At 35.9% G+C, this 19,526-nt stretch overlaps 1 protein-coding gene across 4 annotated transcripts in view; it reads right to left on the bottom strand.

Moving 5' to 3' along the window:
* The window catches only part of COL14A1 (collagen type XIV alpha 1 chain), a 184,600-nt gene that overhangs the window by 65,958 nt on the left and 99,116 nt on the right, over positions 1-19,526 (bottom strand). For all 4 annotated transcript variants that reach the window (XM_016156518.2, XM_016156509.2, XM_016156528.2 and 1 more), the window contains 10 exons: positions 16,205-16,261; positions 12,984-13,123; positions 11,674-11,797; positions 10,843-10,986; positions 9,854-10,018; positions 9,235-9,273; positions 8,907-9,045; positions 6,594-6,736; positions 4,935-5,044; positions 1,898-2,056 (listed from right to left, as the gene is read on the bottom strand). In XM_016156518.2, coding sequence (XP_016012004.2) covers positions 1,898-2,056; positions 4,935-5,044; positions 6,594-6,736; positions 8,907-9,045; positions 9,235-9,273; positions 9,854-10,018; positions 10,843-10,986; positions 11,674-11,797; positions 12,984-13,123; positions 16,205-16,261 — 1,220 coding nt within the window. The remainder of the gene's footprint in view (positions 1-1,897; positions 2,057-4,934; positions 5,045-6,593; positions 6,737-8,906; positions 9,046-9,234; positions 9,274-9,853; positions 10,019-10,842; positions 10,987-11,673; positions 11,798-12,983; positions 13,124-16,204; positions 16,262-19,526) is intronic.

Raw genomic sequence — 19,526 nt, 5'->3', positions numbered from 1 at the left:
CTAACATGCCTCCATGTCCAGCACAGGCAGCAACCAATCGCAGATAGCTTTGTAGCTCCTACCAAGTAGCTTCAGGCCAGTCACAAGCAGCTGTTAACCTTGGCTATCACAGGAGGCCCTCCTAAAAGGCCCCAGACCCAACATACCCAGAGGGTAACATCAAACGAAAATAGAGCACCCGACCAAAACAATGTACCACTCAATAAGCCCCACAAGTGGAACACCCAAATGGTGGCCGCGATAGGCACAGTTGCTTCCTGGGACAAATTTCCATCTATGGGGTCAGCCCACACACAGCAGCTCATATGTTGTGGTCATAACCAATCCTCACAGCCAGTCACCCTGAGAGTCAATCTCACCTACTGAAATGCCAAAAGAAATAAACCCAGAAGTAAACCCATGCCTGTATGTCATTCAATCTATGACAAAGGAAGCAAGAATAAACAATGGAGTAAAGTTTTTCAACAAATGATGTTGGAAAAACTTAACAGGTACATGCAGAAAATTGAAACTGGACCCCCTCTTACACCATATACAAAAATACACTCAAAATGGATTAAAGACTTAAATTTAAGCCCTGAAACCATGAAACTCCTAGAAGAAAACATAGGCAGAGAAAACTCTCTGATGTTATTTTAGTAATTTTTTTCTGATGTATTTCCTTTGGCAAGGGAAACAAAAGAAAAATAAACAAGACTACATCAAATTAAAATATTTTTGCACATCATAAAAAGATCATCAGCAAAACTACAAGACAGCCCACTGAATGAGAGAAAATATTTGTCAATAATATATCTGATAAGGGGTTAATATCCAAAGTTTATAAAGAAATAATAGAAATCAACACCAAAAAAACAAACAATTCAATTAAAAAATGAGCATTTCTCCAAAGAGGGCATAGAGATGGCCAGGGGTTGGGAAGCTGGGTGAGAAAGGTGAAGGGATTAAGACGTACACATTAGTAGTTACAAAATTGTAGAGGATGTAAAGTACAGCATAGGGGATATATAGTTAATAATATCGTAATGACTATGTATAGTGCCAGGTAAGTACTAGACTTCTTGGGGGGAATAACTGCATAAATTATATACATGTGTAACCACTACCCTGAAACGAATATAGAATATTACTGAATGTTGACTATAATTGAAAAATAATAATAATAATAAAAAAGAATGAAATGCTCTCCAGGCTAATGGGTTCCAATTATAAAATGACTCAAATTAGAGAACGTTGCTAATTGGCTATGACTGCACAGTGGTAAACAAGAGCTTATGTGCACTAGTCTTTTTTTTTGTGGGTGGTGAGTAAAGGGAATGTAATTTCTTTGCCAATCAGAAGTCTCTCAGTCTAAAATTCCAAGTTGTATGTTGAAAAATATATTATCTTAGAATGATTTGTTACTTAAAAATCTATATGATTAAAGGGTAGGCTTCATATTAACAATAGCAAAAATATTGTTATAAAATGCCCAAATCTAAACCAAATGAGAGGCTTATTTGGATTTCCTGTGTATAATAACCACATATTTGTATGAGTTTATATTTGCTTATATAAATGAGGTTCATTTACAGTTTGGATTCTCATTAACAAGCCATTTATGCCAAAAGCCACATGATGACTATTTTACTACTTGAATTCTAAAATGTCTTTAAAAAGTAAAGTAGCCTAAATCCTGGAGCATTCTCTATATTATAATACAGCAGCAACATACTGCCAAGAACTCTGAATGGACATTTCAGTTCTTTTAAAGAGGCCGTCATCCACTTATCCATCCATCCATCCAACCATCCGTCCATTCCTTTACCAAACTTTTTCCCTAGGAAATAGATAACTGTATTTTAAAATATTTTCCCTTCTATGACCACGACAAAGCTTCGCTTGCTCATCCACTTACTGGTGCGGAGTTTCCATTCGGTCCTCTGGATCTAACCATTCTCCCGAGGACTTCGACGCCATCCGCTGTGATATTAGCTGACTCATTTATGGCCCTCTCACCCACTTGCTTGCAGTCAAGAACCAGTTTGGCCAAAGTCTTGTTGACGACAATGTGTAGCTGGATAAAAGTGAAGATGTTTGGGTAGGTAAGAAGTTAGAGGAGCATCGACCAAATTTACATAATTACGTGACGCATCACTAAAAGGTACGAAGAAGAGAAGGAATTCTGTGTGTTTTGCTGGAGGAGAAAGGTTTTACTTTCATCACCTCCATAACTGTCCCACGTTCAGGTACCATCCCTACTTTTATTTAATTAATATTTTTCTTTAAAATGACTTTGAAAGGATTCGCTTTTTTAAAATCTCGGCTTCCTCTAAAGCAGTAACACCTGGAAATCGCAGGATTATTGCGTTAGTTATGCCTTCTCTGAACACGCATGAACATATACATGAATATATCAAAAACTTTAAAATGCTGGTCGATTTACCACCCAAAGTTATCTACAGTGCTACCAGTGGTTGGCAAATGACATTTTGATAATATTTATTTAATTTAAGATGAGAAGAAAAGATCTAGACTCTGAAGGAGAAGGGGGAATGCTTTCTAGTGACTAGGCCCAAAAGAAATAAAGCTCTTTGGCTCTTTGGCTTAATATATGGTGAAATTTTCTCAAACTAAAATCTCTAGAATCTGGAGGTCCATGGTAATATAGTAGGAGTCTACACAGTCTTTGTGAAGATTTGTAAAAATCTGTGTTATCATGTGGATGATGGTCAAAAGTAAGTATATTCTAAATAAAACATAATGTAAACAGGTTCCACCATGAAATTTCAGTGCTTACAAATCATTTCAATTTATGATGGCTTATGCCTCATTTGAGTACTTCGTATTTGTGGCAGGCTACTTGTTTAGTGAGCAAAAAGAGTGGAATTAGGCAACTAACAGTTTCACGTTAAGCGAAAGCCAAAAGAAGTTATGAATAGCTACATAAGGGAGAGTATCATGATAGTTCAAAGAGAAAAGGTATTGGGCAATGTGAATCATAGTTCTGACAGTTATAGCAGCCAGTGCACTATGCTCAGTAGAGGTTGAATATCCATAAAATAATGTCATCTTTCACATTAAAATAGTGTTACTTTTATTTTTTACTGGTTTTATTCAATCTTGATTTTTGTTTCATTGTTGAGCAGCAACTGAAAGCATAAAGATTTATTCGAATTTTTATTTAATGTTTTACTTAAATGACATCATGATAAAAATAATCAGAGTCAATAGCCTCTGCTATTTTATCATGATGTCATTTAAGTAAAACATTATCATGAGAATTCTTTTTGCTTCAAAAAGCAAAAAGTAACCATTACTCAACTGAAGAAGTGCTGCTAGAGTAGATTCCCCATGTGGCTTGCTTCATATTATCATCTCTTTCATGATTATTAGAAGGCTATAATTTGACTTTTGTGTGTTTTTGAGCCTTGAAATATTTTTCATTATTATAAATTACAGAAATTTCCATGTTGGGTGTTAGGTAAGTGAGAATATAATATTCATGTTTTAAGAACTATTAACTTGTGGAAAGATTTGCTTTGCACAATGAGACATTGAAAAGTTTTCAAACATGTTTTGCTTCTTTGATTATACTGAGGATCCACATATATAATTATTAATTTTTTGAAAGAGACCTTCGGGGCACATTTTATTTGATTATAACATGTCTGTACAAATTAAGTTTGCATCAAGATTTTTCCATTAATAGATCTTTCAATTAAATGGTTTGTTACATGATAAGCCTTTCCTTTTTTCTTTTTCTTTTTTCTTTTTGGCTATTTAGCTTTGTTAAGATGTAGCAAAGTGAGATTTTTCTTCATATAACTATAAAAACCTTGCAGGTTTATAAATTTTAAATCAATTTTTAATGAACCTTATTTATAGGTCTTTGAATTCTTCTGGTGAGGTTAGCAAAGCTTACCATTCATTCACCTAAGGCTCATAAAGGATTCTTTGGAATGAGAATTGCAAGTTCACGCCTTACCAAAGGCAAAGATGGAATGTTTTTTTAACATTCAGGAAATCTCACATGCTTTTCATCTCTCCTACTTTGCAAGAGACTCTGCCTAACAAAGAAAAGAATCATGTCACGAGGATTTTAGTGAGAAATAATAATTAACTCCAAAGATGCTAATGGGACCATTTTGAACCATGAACTAATAAATCTCCAACTGCATCTTGTGTTTTTACAATACCTTGTACAGCCCTACCAAACCAGGAAAAAAATTACATTTTAATGCAAATTTTCTTATGTAAAACAGAGTCGGAATTTTGTTATGCCACTGTTCTTATGCAGTTATGGAATTCAAACCGTAGAAGGTAGCGAAGTTGTATAAATTAGATGTCTGACCATGTTCCAAGTCAGGAGACAAAGCCAAGAAGAAGACTGCTGTATAATAACATCTCTTTTCTTGTTTTAACAGGGCAAGAAGGTCTGGCATAAGAAGCTTTTTGCAGCGCCAACTAGAAAATGTTCTGCTCTTCCTACAGTCTTAATGTTTGTTGTATGCCTTAACAAACAGCTTGGAGATCAGTGGGGTTATTTGCCAAACACAAAGGAAACCTTGATCACCAAAACTATGTGTTTCAAAGAAGTGAAATGTTATGGAACAGAGTGTGCTTTTCATCTGCAGGGCAGCCAGGTAGACCAGCAATCCTTTCCACATCACATATAATATAGTGAATGAACAACTGCCTGTTTAGTAATACAGTACTGGACCATTTCTATCAATATATTCTGGAGTACAAGCTAAAAAAAAAATGCATATTTCAGGGTCCCATCTCAAAACTACCAAATCAGAATCTCTGGGCATCATTAATGAGCCCTGCTGGTAATTCTTATTCCAGCTGAAATTTGAGGTCCAAAGCTCACTGGAATATTTTCATATCTCTCTGTGGCTTTGCCCACAGTAAATAAAAATAAAAAGTACATATATAAAAGCATTACTCACCTTGTGGAAGCTTCCATAGAAAATTTTCTTAATTTCAGGTCCTTCAAAAGTAACAGTTTGAAAATCTCCACTATAGTCATAGTTGAAATATGTTAGGGTTTTCCCACCATCTAATCAAACAAAGAAAAAAAACCCTTTTAGAAAGAATTAAAATGAGTGAATATTTTTTCTAAAATTCAACTTAATACTGAAAATAATGCATCCATTGTTTTGAAGGTCCGTTTATAACAAAGTGATGAGTAATTAAGGAAGTGATCTACAGTCCTTAGGTCACCCCAGGCTTCTAGTTGGCCAGATTAACTGATCTAACTATGTGATGACAGTGAGGCAAAGACCCTACACAGATTCTTCCTCTACATTTCCTTGTCTATGCTTTCATCCCTACCACCCTCTTGGGAGATGGTTGTCTGAAGCTAGGAATAGAGGCAGACAAAACGGGAGAATGAAGATAATGAAGTCTTAAGAAACAGAAACCAGACTCTGCCTAATTAACCCACTATAGTAAACTGCTTTGCCAGGGCATGCAATTTATACCACCCTAAAAGAGTGATATTCCAATATATCTTTTATTATGAACAAACAAAAACCTCCCTAATCTTGAGTACTTCATGTTACAAGGAATATTTTATTACAAAGAAATAGGAATATTTTTCTCATTAATTCATTCCCAAGTTACAATTTAATTCTTCAGTCTGCTTTCAAAAGCAAAAGCTAGTCTTAATCATTTTGAGAGACTTCTTTGTTTTCGAGTCCTGGGTGTAATAGAGTTGGTGGCTTACCCCCTTTTAATCTATAGTTTTCCTTTAGTTTTAATATCAGTGCAAAATGCTTTCACAATATCATATTTAGCTATTGATTCATTTCTATGCACTGAAAAGCCCTTTCACAAATACTAGTTGAAAACAAACTTAAAACGATTTCTTTACTCAAATGTTTGAGTTAGCACCTAACATTAGCCACTAAATTTTGGTTCCTAAACTAAAACTCTATTTAGAAAACTCATCAACATTAACCAAAAACTTGGTGATCCTCTTAAGTGACCCTTATGTGTGACATCCAAGAGTGTGAGATTAAGAAGCTTCCTCTGCTGGTTCCTTCTCGACTTTCCAACATCCCAACGATGGAGTCTCTCAGTCTTCAGAACTATCCTCTTCTCTTTCTAGACTCACTCTCCCGATGACCTCTCCCAGTATCATGGCTTATATGTCACACATCTACATCTTCCACATTTACTTCTCCATCTTAGAATTCTTCCCAAATACACTGCTGCAAATGTGACATTTCTTAATGGGATATGAAATAAGCATCTTACAACTATCATATCTATGTCCAGAAAAGGAACTTCTGGTCTCATCCTTCTGACCAACTCCCTCTCCCCCATGACCTTTGTTTTTCCTCCAGTCTTCACCACCTCAGTAATTGTCTCTTCCACTTTGCTCACCACTATATCCCAGAGCCTAGTGCTGGCACGTAGTAGGAACTCAGTGAACATTTCTTGATAAATGATAGAACCAACTATTACATAATTCATCGTTATTATTTACACATAGCTTCAGGTAAGTGAGTCACTCTGTAATATACACAAAGCAGGCAAGATAATGTGCCACAAATATCCTTCATCCATGTGTGCACAAATGTTATACAAATAAATATACTTACTATCTAAAATAACTCCCACCAATGGGTCAGAATTTTTATTCAAAATCTCCCACAGAGCAAACGGCTCCTCCGGAGTATCAGGAAGAATTCGGAATAGAAAACTGATCGTGTAGTCAGAAGGCAATCCTTCTGGATGCAAATACCTGAAAATGGAACGAAAATATTGTATCTCTCCTCAAAAACTGATTTACTTGGTTATAAAAGCAAATGTACTCTCATTATACAAGATTTGGAAAAATGGAAAAAGAAGACAAAAACATCATCATTAATCCCATCCAGAGGTGATCACTGTTTTCGGTGTGCTGCATTTCCCTCCAGCTTTTAAAGAATGTCCCATATTTGTCCAATTTATATAATTTTGCCCCTTTATTTTCTCAGCACCATTTACTATACATTTCATATTTCCTTAAATATTTTTAAAGGCCCGATATTTAACGTCTGCACAATCTTCTCTTGTTTGGCTACTCCAGAAGTTACCTAACTGGTCACTTCTCATTGGACATTTAAGTAGTTTCAAAAGTTTTCATTTTGTAAGGAATGTTTATCTACAGTCCTTTTGTAAAACTTAAGATGTCATCATTTTCTACCACATATGGTAGGTAGTAGTATTCTTTATCTGAGCTGTGTGCTGTGATACACCACACGGATCTGCCTTTAATAATTAAAAATATATTACTTCTGCCATTTGGAGTGATGTCTGTAGACAGCTCTCGGATACCAGCTCCCTTCAGGAATTGCCTCAGCTAAAGAAAGAGGCCTCGCCTAAGGTCATTCCAACTTTTTAATGGCATCTCAATGACTGGTCTCTGAGGGGCCACAAGGACCAGAGCCTCTCGTGCCAATGGAGAGAGCTTCATTTTCAGAACTCTGGTGAATGAGTCAAGCTGAAGTTTTTGCTGAGACCGTTTCACAACTCGGCTCTCCTTTGCCCTATCCTACTTTCTTCTGTTCCTTTCCACAAGAGCACATCTTCATTGACTTCTCCACACACTAATCTCCCATCTGGATCTGCTTCCTGGGGAACTCGATCTGCTATACCTTCAAATCTCTCTAACAGTTAAGTAGATCTATTACATACTTTAAAAATTTCCCCTCGAGTAACTTGTTTATAAATTGGATAGATAAATTTAATACTCTAATATAATTTCCCCCAGTTTTTTATGTATATGAGCACATGAAACCAAACTTTGGACACTGAATAGGAAAGTGCTAAGGATATAATATACAACATGGTATCTATGGTTACCACGACTGTGTGATACATGAGTAAGTTATCAAGAGAGTAGATCCTAAGAGTTCTCATCACAAGGAGGATTTTTTTGCTCATCTTTTATTAGATCTATATGAGATTATGGATGTTTACCAAACCCTACTGTGGTAATCATTTTGCTATATATGTAAATTAAAGCATTATATTGTATGCTTTAAGGAAGAAAGGAAGATAATTCTCAAGGTACCTACCGAAAAGTGTTAAATAAACAAGATTGTGTTATATAACCTCAGCCAGTGCTCTGGAGAGATTTAAAAATCACACATTGCAGTACTCAATGGTGAAATAAAGACATTGTCAGATAAACACCACCTCCAACCCCCAAAAATCTGGACACTGAAAATATTTCACATTAAAATACTGAAGGCATTTTGAGACAAAAAAATGAATGTTGATTTGGAATGTAAAGTAGCAGACGACATCTTGAGAGATAACCCCTTAAATCCAGATGTCCCAACCTGTAATCTCAACTATCTCTTGAGTCTGCAGACTTGCTGCAAATGGCCCCAGGAATCCCTATAGATGTCACAGACTATAAAGTGTCTATATAATGAGACTTTTATATAAACTCAATACTACTCTTTAGCTCTATGGAGTTGCTGTTTTGACTTGTCAAAGACAAAAACCATCTAAATCCATGGCACTAGCATGAAATGGTTCATGGTATGAGCTCTGGGGCCTGACTGCCAGGTGCAAATCTCAGCATTGTCACTTACCAAACTATGTGATCTCACTCAAGTCATTTCGCTCCTTTGTGTGGGTAAATGTATATAAACATTTACAACAATGCCTGGTACATGAGAGTGCTATGTGAGTAGCAACTATCTTTATATATTTTTCTTAGATCAACAGATATTAAAGTTCGACCAGCACTATATGTGAGTTTGATGTTTTTAAACAAAGAAATCTAAACATCATCTGCTCTACATATTATTGAAAATCCTACCAGAAACTATTTACAGCAGATCTCAAGTTGACATCATTTTCACATTGAGATAGCATAAACAAATGATTGGCTTCAATATCTCGCAATGGAAACGTACTTGGTTGGCTGGGAAACCAGGGCGTCTTTGTGAAGTCGGTAACAAGGATACACATTGAAGGTACCAGGCTCCATTGAAACCCCTTCCACCGATGAAAAGTCCTTTTCTACCAAACCAAACATTTCCATCATCCTAAATCCTAAAAAAAAAAAAAAAAAAAAAAAAAAAAAAAAAAAAAAAAAAACCAGAGACAAAGAAAAAGATTAAATGGGGCATTTTAGGATTTTAAATTTCAAGATTAGTCTCTTAAAAATTATAAGAAAAATGTGGCTCGCCAGTGGAAACTATTTAATATATTTGTGTTTGAAAAAATTGCAATAAAGCATACCAGCAAGATCAATGCCATCCTTGTGCACCAGTGGGCAGGCTGGAAAACAAAACAAACCATATAAAACCTTAATATAGATATTTTCCAAACATCTTCTTTCCCTGTCCTGAGAACAGGAAGCTAACATAATCTTTCCGGAAGTCAATTGTGAAGGGAATCCAAACCAGATGTGCCTATGGTTTTCTATGGATTCCAAAAGATTGAAATGCTTTTATTTCCCTTATTAAAACCAAAGGACCACAGCTTCCTTCACCTCTCCTGGGTCCATTAAAATCTATGGTGGCAACTTAAGAGCATGTGTTGAGATGAGTCTTACTTCTAGTGTGTTACCCTGAGGAACAGTCTTAATACATTTTTGAAAACAATTTGCTACAGCTGTTTAAGCAAGTCGCTTTTAAACACAGACTCTCAACTCATTGGGAAGGTGTTTATCAATCTAAACTCTAAACCTGGGTGAGCGGAGGTAAATTTCAAATGCCCTGAATCATAATACTTAATGTCTGCAAGCTCTGCAAGATAATACTCTTCCCTGAGATCACGATGGGACTCATTATTTAACTAATATAAAATATTTCAGCTTTTAAGCAACACGAGTAAGTGCACATTTCAAAGAACTTACTTGCTGATGCGGTTTCACAGACAAAAGTAATCAACTCATCTTCAATTTTCTTAAAGGCATCAAAGTCATCCACAAAGAAGACATGGCGTGCACTGGGCTTGCTGCCAATGCTAACCAACTCGGAGTAATCTGCATCGGCCACGCCAATTGCAAAAATGCTGTAGCCTGTGGCAGAAAGGAAACAGATTTCTGATGGCTTTAAATTGCACAAGATATAAATAATTCAATATAAGACACAGTCAAATGTTTAAAATATGTTTACCAAGGAGGACCAGTGGGTGTGGATAATTCATTCTTTGCAGTTCATCAGAATTCTGAATGTTCGTACGTTATTATATGATAATTATTCCATCATCCCCTAAAGAAATTTTCCATTTTAAAGAAACTCAAAAAGGCTAATGCCCTAATCAGTGCTTGAGACAAAATGGTTGCCATTTGAGTAACACCTTTATGTCTGCATATTTTAATAATTATTTTAAAATTTATGGGACAAAGTATAGTAGGAACAGAGAAATTCGATCTGTTTTTTGTTCAGATGTAGAAAGAGATATTAACAGACTTAGCAGCCTGAGGTGGGTCATGGTTCAATGCTTTGCAAATGGATATTAAACTAATACTTGCCAGGCATGTCTTATACAATGTAATCTTCATGACAGTCTTATGAGAATCTCCATTTTACAGATGATGAGGTTAAGGAGTTTCTGTGATCAAGTTCCCTCCCTGACCCTTTATAATGATCCTTTTCATAGTATTGCATTTAATTGCTGGCATTTCTTACACAGGGCATCCTATACACAGCAAAAATATTAGAGAAACCCCAGCAAAATAATAGATTTGTACCTGGAAAGGTATTTTAAAAATCGTATTGTCCAATTAATATTAAGAAAGATTTAGAAACATTAAAGGCATGCTGATATAGCTTACAAATTTGTATTCAGAAACAAACCATATTATTCACAGCCACCACTGTCGATCTGTGTACAACTTACCATCAGATTGCATTTCCTTGGAGATTTTGTTCACATCATCTTGTGATCGTCCATCAGTTATAACCACAATGACCTTTGGGATGCCTCTTCTGTTACCTGACTCCGCATTGAACAAGGTATCTCGGACATGCTTAATTGCTTTTCCTGAAACAAAAGCAACAGTTCAATTTTATTCTCTCTCTCTTTTTCTCTGTCTCTGTCTTTTTGTCTTTCTGTCTCTCTCTCTGTCTCTCTCTCTCTGTCTCTCTCTCTCTCTTTTTCCCCCTGGGGAGGAAAAAGTGGGAACATAGTTCTTAAATCTACAAAAAACCTTTTTAAAAAAAATCTATATTACTATGCCTCAAAAAAAGAAAAAAAAAGGTCATTTTGGATGATTAGATAAAAAAGATGTGGTACATATATACAATGGAATACTATTCAGGCATAAAAAATGAAATATTTCTATTTCTAACAACATGGATATTATGCTAAGTGAAATAAGTCAGATGGAGAAAGATCAGAACCATATGATTTCACTCATATGTGGGAAATCAAACAAAAGGCAACAAACAAACAATCTCGCAGATACAGACAACAGAATCATGGTTACCGGGTGGGCGTAGTTGGTGGAGGACGAGGAGGGTAAAGAGGGTCAAATGCAAAGTTCCAGAAGGAGACTAGACTTTGGTAGCTGAGTACACAGTATACGGGTGTCATGAAGTTGTACACGTGAAATTTACATAATGTTATTAACCATGATTACCCCCAATAAATATAATTTTAAAAAGGTCATCTCAGTAATTACTAATAATTAGTTACTTTGGGTCTTAACTGGGGTTTTTTTGATCTTACCTGTTTTTGTATTTCCTCCTTTGTACGAAATATGTTTAATTGCATCGAGAAGAGTTTCTTTGGTCTTGTAAGTGTTTAGTTTAAATTCCGTTCTGGGGTCATCAGTGAACTGAACCATTGCAACCTGGAGAAAGAGCGTTTTTTTTTGTTTTTTGTTTTTTTTTGTTTTTTTTTTTTTTACACATATGTAGACTTCCACTAGGCCAGAGAGCACACACGAGAGCATATCATCTATGATTTTAATTTCTTACTTAGCCCAATCCACAATTCCCTTCATTTAAAATTCCACACACCTCACATACTAGATCTGATGACGCATTATATAGCATTTTTTTTTTCTCCAAGTGCTTTTCAGAAAGTACTCCACCTTAAACACTTCTCTAACTCCTGTAGGCCTTTGCCACCTCCTTTGACAGGTGGGAAAAAGGCAGACTAGGCCTTATAATTTGACGAAGGTCAAGATAATCCGGCTTCGCTGACTTCTGCCACCTCTGCTCCTGCCCCCCACGTGCTCACCCACTAGTCTTAGCTACAAGTTTTAGCATCTGAAGCCTCAGAACTGGTTCTCATCTTAGCTCCTTTGCACTCAGATCTCTCTCAGATCTCTTACAGATCATTCACAACTCAGTTCAAATGCCACCTCCCCAAAGAAGACTTCGCTGACGACACAATTTAAAATACCCCCTGCCACATACACAAATTTAAATAACCCTTAGTGTGAAAGTAAATCATATCACTCTGTTTTCGGAGCTTACATCCCTACCTTGTGAATTTATTTATTTGCTTATTTATATCTGTTTCTCACCTTCCTCCTTTTCATAACTTTAAGAATATGAGTACCATGTAACTAGGGACATTGTCTGTCATATTCATTTTAACAGTACTGTGTCTGGCCATAATAAAACCTCAATAAATAATTGTTGAATAAATGAATTAATTTTAAGTTCTATTTGATCTATAGTAGTTTGTGGCCATACCTCTCTCTTCTAAGATCTTAACGTCTTTGAGAGCAGGGGAAATATTGGCTGTATCTGTAAGGCTTATCCTAGTATATATAAAAAAAATCTGCTGATATGGCCACTCCAACTGTCTTAGTTTGTTGAATCCGATAGCTTTTAAGAATTAGAATCTTCTCAAGCTCTCTCAGGCATCAGTAAACTGCTTCTAAACGCAGACTTGTGTATACTCTCATTTAGGGTTGAATATGATCATTATAGTTCTTTACCCATATCCCCTGACTAGCCATAATAATATATTAGAAGAACTTTTTAATGCATAGAATGAATTAATAATTGATGTGTTAGCCTTACTTGAGTTCCATCTGCACCAATCTTGTTCAGGGCTCCAACAGTGTTATACAGAAAGTCAGTGATCTTGACGAAATTTTCATCTCCAATACTCCAGGATCCATCCACCATAAATACCAGGTCTGCCTTGGCAGCTCTACATACTGAAGACCAAGAATAAATTTCGAATCAGAGATAAGGGGAAAACGTAGTAGATGTTAAACTGACAAAGCAGATGATGATTTTGCTCTGGTAACTCGAGCTCCTTCCCAAAGAAAATGTATAAACACTTTAAGGTTTATAGGTCAAGCTCTTGACCATCATTTCTCTTTTATACTTGAGGTTCCTATTCTAATTTCTATGGAACATGTGAAATTAGAAATGGAAAAAAACCCCTCAACCTCAGTCCCAAAGAGAGAATAGCAAAAGGTGGAACAAAAGTGATTTAAGACAGGAGAACCGGCAACTCTCTAGTGCCTACTGATTTAGAAGGAAGCCCAAGTGGTCATTCTGTGTACTCTGTCCTCTGCTTATTGAGTAACTTAAGAGGGATTCAACCTTAGGCATGTGACACAATGGAAACAGATCCATCTACAACTTGATATGCAATTCCAGCCTTGTTCAAAAATTCTGTCTATGCCCTTCTGCCGTTGTTACGTGTCAAAAACTGTACACCAATGCCAGCCCAGGACAACCATTATTGGTAGGTATTACTGATGCAAACACTAACAAACTAGCAAAAAACACACCAACAAACACCTACTCCACTGAAAGCATTTTTTAATTGTCAATTTTTGGTATCATGTGTGGTTTCAAATTATCTATGTCTCTTTTCTCCTTCATTAGTGCAGATCACTGTGCTGGACTCTGTTTTCTAATGAAATAAACAATTTACTCTTCGATAATCTGAATCTTCAAATCTTAGGCCAGTTACATAAAATATTCTTTGAGATAATGTGCCTTTTTCCTTTCTTTAGGAAAAAAAATAACTCATTTGGTTTTTATTTTATTAAATGCAACTTTATCCCATTAAAGCTATTTATAATGTAAAATAAACCATCTCTAAGTGAGGTAACACTCCAAGAACAATAAGAATCTGGTGAGGTTGTTCTCATGAGTTCCATGATTTATAAAATTTTGAAAATTTATGGTTTTAATTTAAAGCTGAAAGGAATCACAAGATCTGTTAATTATAAGCTGATAGAAGAAAACTTCATCCTCTATTTCTAAGGAAAGATAAAATCTAGACTAGGTTTCACCTTTGAAATGAAAGCATGATCATTTGAATATATTCTCAAAATGACATATTAATAAGTTAAAGAAAACCAAGAAAATACACCAAAATGCATAAAGAAATTACCTCTGGGCTATGAAATTATGTTTTCAATTTTCTTCTGTGTACTCTTTTCTACTTCTTAAGGTTTGTTTAATAAATATTCAGCATGATTTTAATAAAAATTTACAGACTTTTTAATTAAACACACACAGGACAAACAGAGGCTAAAATGAATAAAAGCATTTAAGCTACAAAAGTTTCACCATTTAAAACCATCCTGATGAAAATTTCAGGACCAATGTTTCTGCTTTCTCAATCCTTACTCTCACAAACCCTTTCAAATTGTATACCTTCCATGAGCATTCATGAATATATACTGAATGGGGGCCATGCTCAATGCTAAATAAAAATACTCTGACCTCAAAGAGTTCTGTAATATGTGGATCAGAAATGTCTAATTAGTAAACTCATCTATCAGGATGTACAATTTTGCTGTTACCCAACAGTCTGGCACATGATGCCTCCAAGTAGGTAAATCATAGAAGACTTGCATGGTATGCTAGGAAGGATGCTGACCTTTGTCAGAGTTTCTCATTGCCTCTTTGTTTCCTCAACACTTACACTCTCCAGCATTGACCCCACTGACTTGAAGCTCCTGGAAGATGGGAACAACCTGTTTTTCTTTGTATCTCTATATGTAATAGGAACTTTAAAGTGCATGGTGAATGGAAGAACTCTTCCAAAACAACCTTCCAACTATATGTCCCACCTTTATATTCTCCTCCCCCAATCCATCCCTCTCTTCATTCCACCAAGGTTATCTTTCTCAAACGTAGACTTCCTCCGGCCAGCCTCTCTTCATGAACCTTGTCATGGCACACCATTTCCTACAGGATAAAGCCCAAACTCCTTACTCTGGCTCACAAACAACCTCATAACTCTATCTTCACCCTTCTCCACATTCCACACTAGCACTTATGGCTCCCCAAACACATCATGGGTTTAGAACATTCCGTGACTTTGAGTGCTATTTTCTTCATTATTTATCAGTAAAACTCACTCTTCAAAATACAGATCAAATTTCCTTTCCTCCTTTATAAGTAATAAACCTACGGCTGCATTAACTATTCTAATTTCAGAACTACAACAGTGTAATCTTCATTTTCTAACTCATATGCTCGACTGGTACTTATCTAGGCAAACAAACACCTATTCTCTGCAATAGTGAGAATGAGTGAAGAGCATATTGTATCTTAAGTGTTTGATGTATGAGCTTTGAGAATGAATAGTAGGTTTAATAAATGTTCGTTAATGGAATAAAAATAATTTATAATCACTACTGTGTTTAAAAGTTTTTTAGAAAGTTACCTTAACAGTTTAGGGAAGAGGTGATGAAGAACTCTTGTGATAAAGATAGAAAGAAACAACTAGGAGAGGCATTTCAGAAATAAGCTGAGAAAATATTACCCTGTCTATAGAATTACAAACTAGATTCTCACTCACAAATTATGTAACTATTCCTTCTTAGCGAACATTGACTACTCTGATATTTTCAATGAAAAAAATATGAAGTAATTCTGTTAGAAAATCTACCCCCATTGTACAGAATTTATAATTAAATGAACATTTTTTTCTTTTTAAAAATTCGACATATTTGACATATAATATTGTAAAAAATTTAAGGTGCACAACATGCTAATTAGATACATTTATATATGGGATGCCACCATAGCAATATTTAGTACCTCTATCATACTATATAATTGCAGTACGAAACTGTTATAAATATTCATTATAGTGTACATTAGATCCTTATGTCTTATTTACTACTGGTTGAAAGTTGGTACCCTATCAGAGCTCAAAAAGCATTTCTATTAAGGAGAAAATATATTTTGTTAATATCTTGGCTTTTAAATGAACAAACAAATAAAACCCACAAAATCACTTCATCATCGTATTATTCTTTTACCTTCTTTTGCTGGTGGAATTGTCGGAGGAAAAGTAGGTGGTTGAGTAGGAGGTGGTTCTGTAAAGGAGAGGGAGAAAGGATATCAATCAGCCATCTCATCTGTGGCAAAGACAGGGAGATCATGGAGTAGTAATTCTTCAGGGGCGTCCACGATTGGAACAGTTCTCTTCTTTGAGAATCAGTGGATTTAGTGACTGCTATGAATCAGCCTCAGGCAGTAAAAACTGGCTCCATCTATCCCCTCCACCTCTTGCTAAAGGCTTGAAATGCTATTTTGCCTCAATTTGGTTAACCCAGCAGAAGTCAGCGCAATTAAATTGTCAACTACAGAGCGGTTCTAATGCTGATTTAGGGCACGAATCCCACCAACATGTTTTAGATTAGTCTCTGGCTGGTTTCACACATATAATAAACTTCATCTCCATTCTGCCTAAGCAAAGATTGGCCATCAATCCTTGTTCAATAGTACTTTTCCCCTTTTCACCCTGCATCTCCAGGATGTGGTCCCCAGTGGACTCTGATTCACTCTCTATTCTGCTCAGACTGTATCTGGACAACTTTTAATTCTGAAAATTAAACGGAAGGACCCCCGGAGACTACAGTGTGTCCACATCAGTTCAGCCCTGATGATGACGGATGAGCAGTCCATGGAATAATGGAAGTGTGTTCTGTCTGCTTAAAGGACCTGGGGATATTTAATCAGAGTTCTAACTATCATACCAGTTCTTATGGCAAATCACCAGGAAGTTATGGCATCATTAGATAAACAGTCTAAACATTATTTTTACGTATTCTTTCCTATTCTTAGTTGGCAGTAACAAAATTTTAAAACTTAAAAAAATTCTTTACATTATCCCAGTTCGATATGTGGTAAACCTCTCGATTAATCATAGCCGATCACAGAGGGTGACGGTCAGTCTCTGGAGGCAGTAAGCAAGCACCAAATACCTGGAAGACTCTGAGCTCAGACAGACTGATTATTTGCCGGGGATGCTGTAAAGGGAATTCCTTCATTGGCAGGAAGGTTGGAAGAGATGAATTTTAAGGTCTCTTCCAATTCTAAGAGCCAATAAAATAAAATTGAGCAAAAGGATTCGACATTTAAAAGAATGAGGTAACTGCGCACTACTGATATGGAAAAACGTTAGAGATTAATTATTACGTGAAATGAAGCAAGTCACAGAAACTATGGTATGATTCTACTTGTGAAATAAAAAGAACAAAAAATATCTATCTGTCCGATATGTATCAGGTAGAATTTCTTAAAGGAGGCTAAGCTGACACAAATAAGTGTTTCTGGAAAGAAGCCCGGATAAAGAGGGAGGCTAACAATGCACTTTATATCCTTCGTTGCATTATCATGAATATATATCACTTTTGCCTTTTACAGGTAATTTTTTGAAGCTAAAATGTTTCACAAATTTAAACAATGAGGAAGAATAATGAGAAATCTCAATGCAAAACTTTTTGAACGCACCACAGAAGGCATCTAAAGCCAGATTTATTTATCTTGAAATTTGTGGAAGCGAGATTTGTGTAATTTCTCTAATGTGCAATATTGAGGCATATCCTAAGTTCCGTCGATAAATCAAGAGACAAATCAATGGGAGGCTGTGGTAGACAAATCAGTATGTTTGGGCAGCACTTTGGTCAAAGAATCCCTAGGGTGAGAAGAACAATTAACTGGTGACATATGTTTATACTCTCTATGTGGCATACAGATGGTCCCTGTCTTCAAGTACGTGAGGGTCTGTCATGCAGAAGGAGCGGTCCCGATCCGTATTGCTTCAGAAGGCTGAACCAGAGCCAGTGGGTAGAAGCGGCAAAAAGGCAGACGTCGCCAACATAATGTAAGCATTTACATCAAACCGCAGTATCCAAAGTAACCCTGGGTTGGTAGTTAACAGTGGTAGGGTGAAGGTTAGGGGAAGCGAAAGAGAACAGGGGTCTCAAACTCAAATGTTTTCGGAAGTCAGGCAAGTAATGAATATGAGCAAAGAACGAGCCTGAATATTAAGCAGGAGTTAACTTGAGAGCACAGACACTGTCTAAAAGAAACAGCAGTTGCTTGGTTCCAGCAGACTGGCACCATGGGGATATGTGTTGAATTTTCAACACACTTTAAAACTATATAAAACTGTATGTGTATGTGCGTATTGTGTGGGTGTGTATGTATATGTATCTCCCGGAGAAAACATGTCTGACCCCATGCCTATAACTTTGTAACTTCCAAGTGCTGACAAAAAGCACTGTTCAATAAGACACAGCCTGAAAAGCTGTTCAACAGATTCTTTTCCACTGGATCTTTACCACCACCACTAGTGCTAAGAGATTAGGCATTTAATCCTACTGATAAGCAAAAGTAAGCTCAGAAATGTTGAATCGCCCTAGGCCACAATTCTGGAAAGGGCCCCGGCCAAGCCTATTTGACTAAATCTTACATACTACTAGGCTTCTAATAACTCTAAAATTATGTGATCCTCTATCCATAAAACAGAATTCGAATAGGTAATAAAAGAAACAAACCGAAACATGAATAAACCTCAAAAACATATGCTAAATGAAAGATGCCAGATGCAAAAGATTACATATTATATATTTTCATTTCCATGAAATGTCCAGAAAAGGCAAATGAATTAAAAAAAAAAAAAAGTAAAAGATAGGACAGGGGGTTGACTGAATGGACACAAAAGATCTCTTTGGGTCGATGAAAATATTCTAAAATTGGATTGCAGTGATGGCTATACAACTCTTAGTACTAAAAAGTATTGAATTAAACACTTAAAATGTGCGAATTTTATGGTATGTAATTATACCTCAAAAATATGTGTATAATACAAAATGTTGACTATTTCAATGTTATGAAATAAAGTATATTAGAAAAAAATTGATTGAATTTACTATATCTTGACTTTCTATTTTTGAAAGTCACACATTGATGATGATTTCTTTCTGTATGTCCCAGATCCATCGAAAGACACATATATAAGCAGTAAAACTTTCTAAATGTCAGCTAGAAGATAGAGGAGACTCCAAGAAAGCCCACTACCTAGTCAGACACAAATCCTCAGGGGTTTCGAGTTCAAGATTCTGAGGTAACCACATAAATAAATGTTCCCCAGAATTCATTATGATTTGAACCATTTTAATGTTTGTGGCCTCTAGGTCAAGAATCCTTGATTAAACGCCATTCCAAGAAGCTGACACCCTCCTTGCTCTTTAGAACAAGTCAAAAGTGCTTTGTTTTAATCTTATACTTTGCCTTCCCCTTCAGAGCATCAGATCTGCAGCCAACTTGGAAAAAAATGCGAAAGCTTCTTAA

The sequence above is a fragment of the Rousettus aegyptiacus genome, unplaced genomic scaffold, assembly GCF_014176215.1.
Source record: "Rousettus aegyptiacus isolate mRouAeg1 unplaced genomic scaffold, mRouAeg1.p scaffold_m13_p_15, whole genome shotgun sequence".
Lineage (NCBI taxonomy): Eukaryota > Metazoa > Chordata > Mammalia > Chiroptera > Pteropodidae > Rousettus > Rousettus aegyptiacus.
Note: the sequence above shows the minus strand (reverse complement) of the source record. Positions and strands in the feature narration are given on the sequence as shown.